Below are 7,194 nucleotides of genomic sequence, written 5' to 3' on the forward strand. Positions count from 1 at the left end.
CTGCAGCGCCCCAACCCAACCCAACACACCCCACTCAACTTTAGGATATTGGTGTGTTAGGCCAAGGCCAGAGTGACAACCAACAGTACAGTGGACATCCCCTAGGGATTGCCTAAATAGGTATCTCTCCAAACATGAGCATGTTTTCAATACAGACTCCTTTTGTCATACAGTGTTCCATATAAGGAATCCAGACCTTATGAAAGTAATAAATCAAATCTAGTGAGACATAACCAACCTTCCAATTAAAGGCAATGTATTTCTTAGCCGATATAAATGCTAGGTTACACAGTTTCTTCTGATAAGAGTCTCCAGAATCAACATTTCAAAGCAAACAAAACCAGGGAGAATCTGTAGACATGCTGAGATAAAGGAACATACTCTGCCAGAATTCAGCCAGCATTCACACGACCATCACATATGCAAATATGTCCCTTTTTGGTTTTACACCTACTCTGGAATAATGACATTTCTGAATCGATGTTATTCAGTTTAACTGGCATATAGTACATTCTATGTATGGTCTTAAACTGCAGTAATTTATGTTTGAGATTATATGAACATGACTGGGCATTCAAACATATCTGTATCCATTCATCATCATCGTAGCGTATCTCAAGTCTTCCTCACCTTCTTGTTTTACTTGTTTTGTGTCATCGGGAAAAGCCACTATCAACCCTTGATACACTGTGGAAATCAACTTTAGGAGTTTAAAGGACTGCCTAAAAATAGTTGAATTCTTTGAAGTGTCTTGCTTGTCCAGTGTTTGCTGCACAGAGGGAATAAAGTGTTGTATCTGCAACAGTTCACCACTGTGCCGTCCCCGGTTGTCCCCAGCTTCCTGACCCCGATGAGACCCGTCACCATCTGATCCTGCTCCGATGAGGCATTACAAAGAACTACCTTGGTGTACATTTATACATTATATTACCAATGAATAGAATCAATGGTTCAATCATTGAAATTACCATTATTCCCAGATTCCAGACTGTATCCTACCCATCAATTCAAGATGGAACGGTGTATCCATCCACTGATTGTAGACTGGTCATCCCTGGCTGTCTGATCCTGCAGGGACACATGTCACCATCTGATCCTGCTAAGACATGATGAGCATAGTGTTGTGTACTGACTGTGCACCATGACAGTGAAGCCCGTGGAGCTGTTTATACAGTGGCAGTGTGAAAAGTAGGGCATTAGCCAGGGAAACTGACAGATCAACAACGTTCCATTGCTATGCTGACTAATAAAAATCCCACATCACGCTGAAGCAACCCTGCCCCAATGTATGATCTATAAAAGCATAGATGTGGCTCAGATCACCTGGGCTGTGTTGCTGAGCTGTACACTGAGTAGACAGACTATGTCCGGGTTTCTTTTATGTTGCTTTTGTTGTGTTTTCTTGTAAAGATACTGCATGATGGGAAGGGAATGTTTCTTAGAAGTTGAAGCTAACCAACTATTTTGTTTCATGAATGATTATTTTTTTTGATTTAAGAATGATGAATTATTCCGTCAATGACAATGGCTCGAACATTCAGAACTCCTCCAACCGCTCTGTGTAGACTATGTCTGCTGTTGAATAAAGACGAGTTTAAAACAAACGGTTGAACATTCATTGTAAAAAATATTCACAGACTTACTTTCCAAGGATATACGTTTGGCACAAATATCATTTTTATGTGTTGAAGTCATGCAGGGTCTATTATTGAACCTAGAAGAATGGTACTATCAGGCTATATCACATCCGGCAGTGATTGGGAGTCCCATAGGGGAGCACACAATTTGCCCAGCGTCTTACGGGTTTGGCCGGGGTAGGGGATCGTTGTAAATTTAACATTCACTTGTCTTGATAAATAAACGTTCACCTTTAAAAACAAAGTAGGCTACACCTCGTGTGCCTGACGTCACATCATTGACATCAATGGGTGTGTGCGAGCGAACAGTGGCTTAAATAACAGCAGCAGCGTCAGGAGTCGTCGTAGATACTACCCAAACCAAACCACACTGTTATGGGAAGTGTTTGAGCTTGCTGGTAGGACGAAAACAAAGCCCAGCAACATATGTTCTGTGGTATCGTAGGCTACACTTTATTTGATGTTCTCTTGTAAAGATACTGCATGGTGGGAAAGTGAATGTTTCTTAGAAGTTGAAGCTATCAATTTAAGAATGATGAATTATTCCGTCAATGACAATGGCTCGAACATTTCAGAACTCCTCCAACCGCTCTGTGTCACCTACAACCACAGCACTTTCCCACCTCTGCGACTGGAATCCAAATCCCTGGTCACTTCAGCCACTATGTTCGCCGTTGGAGTCCTGGGGAACCTCATTGCCATTGTTGTGTTGTGCATCTCAAAGAAAGAACAGAAGGAGACCACTTTCTATACGCTGGTTGTTGGAATGGCTGTCACGGACATGTTGGGCACCTGTTTCACCAGCCCGGTGGTTATCGCCACCTACATAGTCCAGAGGTGGCTCGGCGGGGAACTACTGTGCGATTTATTCTCCTTCTCTATGCTCTTTTTCGGCTCTGCTGGAATGTCCATCCTGTGCGCCATGGCAGTTGAACGATACTTGGCCATAAACTACGCATACTTTTACTCTCAATATATTGACCGGACAATGGCGCGTTTCGCGCTCATGGGCATCTACCTGGCCAACATTGTGTTGTGCATCATGCCCAGCTTTGGGTTCGGGAAGCACATGCGCCACTTTCCGGGCACTTGGTGTTTCTTGGACTGGAGGGCGACGGACCCCCTCGCCGCCTCGTATTCGTTTCTTTACGGTGGGTTCATGTTGCTGTTGATTGCGGTGACAGTTCTGTGCAATTTCGCAGTGTGTCTGTCACTTGTGAGGATGAGCCAGAAGACGCGGATAGTGAGAGCGAAAGTGTCCGCGCACGGTGGCTCAAAGCGCGGGTTCCTGCCCTCTGTCACCAGCCTGTCCGCGGCTGAGATCCAAATGTTCTGGCTGCTAATATTTATGACCATCGTTTTCCTGGTGTGCTCCATTCCTTTAGTGGTAAGTAAAAGACATCTATGGACGTTTAATGTAAGCTATTGTGCATGCCATAGGCATGTGTTTCAAATATGGACAAAGCTATGCAACACAGACATACATGAATATTACTGAAAAATGGTTTGCTTTATCCACATATACTATTTTTATATATTCTCTCAATCTGACAGGTGCGCATCTTTGTAAACCAGCTGTATGGTCCTGCGTACATCTGTGCTGGAGTGAAACCGGATTACTGGCGTGATCTGATGGCCATCCGCTTTGCATCTTTCAACCCCATTCTGGACCCCTGGGTCTACATCCTCTGTCGGAAGAACCTGTTTTTTAAGGGCTGTGAGAGGATGAGGAATACAGTTGGAAAAGTCAAGGCGGGGCCCGGGCCTAATTTAGTCTGTCTTGGCACTGGCAGTCAACATTCACACCTGTCATTTGAATGCACTAACGAGACCAGTTATGTGTCATTATGCACAACCAACTACAGAAATGAATTCGAGAACCAGGTTAGCACCAAAAGTAAATCGTTTACAGACATTACCATGCGACAAGCCTGGGACTTTGACACAGCGCGGGATAACTTCCATCCGTTTAGTGTCGACCAAACTGCCGTGCTCAGCTTCCAGGCGGAACTTGATGTGGTGTCCAAACCGGCCATGATGGCGTCAATGCTCGGAGGCAGTAAGGCGCTTCCGGCGAAGTGCGCACCAGCAGGTCTCCATAGGCATGTCAGTAAAGTGGACATAGTCACCTGCACCTTCAGCGCACCGAGCTCCTGTCACACGGATGAATGCCTCTGAGCAACTGCAGGACTGTGGTATCCTCTACAAAACATGAATGTTTTCACATTGACTTTAACAGCAAATGTCTGAGATGCTGACAGCCAGACAGACACCGGTCATTTCCCCCAGCAAACGGGGCGTTCTAAGGACGTCCAGGGGACCAAGACACACCCTTTTGACGTTCTGGGGATGTCATTTTGCAGGGACCTTGATGTAGCCTACATGTGACAAAGACTGGGCTTCTGTATACAGAAGAGATTTTACCAAATGAGATTTTACCAAATGGACCCATTTGGAAATTTTAAGATGCAGTTTTAAAAAATGTATTATTAATTTTTATTATTATCATGCCCAAATGGGTACAAGAGGCACCTACTTGCCTTCACGACAGACATCTCTTTATACTTTTTGAATTCAATGAATTTAAGAATGTCATTTTTACACATTACACAGCGTCATTGCGTTTGTGTACATCAGAAGCACATTCATCTCCAGTGGAATATTGCACTTGCCTTTCAGCATTGGGTTGCAGAGGCAGTTGCAATGCATTCTGTGTGCTGTGTGGTGCACACATTGGATATATCCAACGGGGGCATCAAACTGTATGCATAGACTTGACAGAAATAGTAGCAAAAGGTGTTTGTTGAAATTCTCTTGTACACATATCCAGTAAAAAAAATGTAACTGCAGAATATATTTCCCAGCATTGATGCAATGACACTGTCAGTCTAATTGCAATGTTAATTAAGTAATTGGAAGTGCTGGTTATTTCTGTGCCATACCAGCGTTGCATGCAGGGAATAGTAACTGAATGTACCAACATGTCAAACTTCGTTTTTTACTGTATAATGTTTTTGATGACTTAACTGTGAGTGGTGATCAACTTTCCTATTTGAATGTGTTTTAAAACTATCGGAAAATTCATTGTGATCTCGTGAAAAAAATGGTGTCATTAGTATTGTGCGTTTTTGAATTAATGGATAATTAATGCATCTGAACAGTACAACTTGTTACCTCAAGGATGCTTAACTAAATGCAGTTGAGTTGTGAGTGAATTACATAATTAGAATATTACTGAAAGCGCACATATTAAGGTGATCAAGCTCAAACAGAATGAGACCCGGCAGCAGTTACGAGTCATTGTGACGTGAAGTGACTTGGCATCCAGTTTTGCGGTCTAATCTATTAAATGAAGCACGGGCCATTTTATGTATTTGTTGAGGTCTTATTTCTTTGTCTTTTTCTGAAAACAAAAACAATGAACACTTGTGTTGAGAGATCATCAACCTGATAATGGTTCACACACTTCGAACGTTGATGAACATTTCTATGGATTTTTGAGGTGAAAACGTGCGATGCCTTCTTGAGATGAATAGTGTGAACTGAACACCTTTCAGGTTGCTGTATTTCTGTATCCAATCTGTAGGGGGCACTATGACACAAGGGAAACTACCGGTAAAACCAATAACTGAACAGGACTGTCAAATCAAATCAAAGTTTATTTGTCACGTGCGTCGAATACAACAGGTGTAGTAGACCTTACAGTGAAATGCTTACTTACAGGCTCTAACCAATAGTGCCGGAAAATGTGTGTGTGTGTGTGTGTGTGTGTGTGTGTGTGTCAAGAGTCAAGGATTAAAACAACAGTAAAAAGACATTTGAAAATAACAGTAGCAAGGCTATATGCTGACACCGGTTAGTCAGGCTTATTGAGGTAGTATGTACATGTAGGTATGGTTAAAGTGACTATACATATATGATGAACAGAGAGTAGCAGTAGTGTAAAAAGAGGGGTTGGCGGGTGGTGGGACACAATGCAGATAGCCCGGTTAGACAATGTGCGGGAGCACTGGTTGGTTGGGCCAATTGAGGAAGTATGTACATGAATATATAGTGTGACGACCCTCCCACTCTGTCTGCCGTATTGTCTTTGTTCTTGTTTCCTTATTAGGATGCCGGTGGGCGGAGTTGGGGAGGGTCGTCAGCTACATGGGAAACACCTGGGCCAGGTGTGTCCCAGGATAAATAGACCTCTTCTACATTCATGGAAGAGACGCTCTCCATGCAGACACCTTTGTAGATTGTGTTGTGGTTCTTGGTGGCCTTTTGTTTGTTTGCATTGGCACCTTTCAACACCCTGCATTATCACATTCATGCATGCAAAACACTCACTTACACTACTGATTACTGATTACACACACCATTGTATATTTTCCTTAGTTGCTTTGGTTAATAAATATATATTTTGTTACTCCTTATCTCCACGTTGTCTCCCTTTGTTACGGGCTTTGAGCCGGTTCATGACAATAGTTAAAGTGACTATGCGTATATGATGAACAGAGAGTAGCAGCAGTGTAAAAAGAGGGGTTGGCGGGTGGTGGGACACAATGCAGATAGCCCGGTTAGACAATGTGTGGGAGCACTGGTTGGTTGGGCCAATTGAGGAAGTATGTACATGAATGTATAGTTAAAGTGACTATGCGTATATGATGAACAGAGAGTAGCAGCAGCGTAAAAGAGGTGTTGCCAGGGGTTTCCAGCCAACCTGGAAAGAGTGCTTTAAGAAAATGTGTGTTAAAGGCTGTTATCCATGCTACATCAAACAATGATGGGGTGATACACAGAGTTAGGCTTGATGTCACATGACATGTAGATTTTTAAGGCCATTTTCTTGTGGTCAAAGGTCAAATCTGGTGAAGATAGGCATAAATTAGGCATCTCTGCATGTCTGGCAGACATATCAGTGTGGATGACGGATCACCACCTCAAGCTGAACCTCGGCAAGACGGAGCTGCTCTTCCTCCCGGGGAAGGACTGCCCGTTCCATGATCTCGCCATCACGGTTGACAACTCCATTGTGTCCTCCTCCCAGAGCGCTAAGAACCTTGGCGTGATCCTGGACAACACCCTGTCGTTCTCAACCAACATCATGGCGGTGGCCCGTTCCTGTAGGTTCATGCTCTACAACATCCGCAGAGTACGACCCTGCCTCACACAGGAAGCGGCGCAGGTCCTAATCCAGGCACTTGTCATCTCCCGTCTGGATTACTGCAACTCGCTGTTGGCTGGGCTCCCTGCCTGTGCCATTAAACCCCTACAACTCATCCAGAACGCCGCAGCCCGTCTGGTGTTCAACCTTCCCAAGTTCTCTCACGTCACCCCGCTCCTCCGCTCTCTCCACTGGCTTCCAGTTGAAGCTCGCATCCGCTACAAGACCATGGTGCTTGCCTACGGAGCTGTGAGGGGAACGGCACCGCAGTACCTCCAGGCTCTGATCAGGCCCTACACCCAAGCAAGGGCACTGCGTTCATCCACCTCTGGCCTGCTCGCCTCCCTACCATTGAGGAAGTACAGTTCCCGCTCAGCCCAGTCAAAACTGTTCGCTGCTCTGGCCCCC

General features: G+C 44.5%; 1 protein-coding gene across 1 annotated transcript; it reads left to right on the forward strand.

Moving 5' to 3' along the window:
• The first annotated feature begins 2,108 nt into the window (after positions 1–2,108).
• Positions 2,109–3,815, forward strand: LOC135508361 (prostaglandin E2 receptor EP4 subtype-like). The gene is made up of 2 exons (XM_064928493.1): positions 2,109–3,024; positions 3,192–3,815. Exons 1-2 carry the CDS (start codon positions 2,170–2,172, stop codon positions 3,813–3,815), a joined length of 1,479 nt encoding a protein of 492 aa, XP_064784565.1. The 5' UTR covers positions 2,109–2,169.
• Positions 3,816–7,194: the final 3,379 nt, after the last annotated feature.

This window comes from Oncorhynchus masou, chromosome 3 (genome assembly GCF_036934945.1).
Source record: "Oncorhynchus masou masou isolate Uvic2021 chromosome 3, UVic_Omas_1.1, whole genome shotgun sequence".
Classification (NCBI taxonomy): domain Eukaryota; kingdom Metazoa; phylum Chordata; class Actinopteri; order Salmoniformes; family Salmonidae; genus Oncorhynchus; species Oncorhynchus masou.

What these genes read in the sequence shown, in the direction of transcription:
- LOC135508361 (XM_064928493.1), top strand. Translation starts at nt 2,170, where the DNA reads ATGATGAATTATTCCGTCAATGACAATGGCTCGAACATTTCAGAACTC. An exon ending in TGTGCTCCATTCCTTTAGTG is followed by an intron (nt 3,025 to 3,191) that starts GTAAGTAAAAGA and finishes TCAATCTGACAG; the next exon opens with GTGCGCATCTTTGTAAACCA.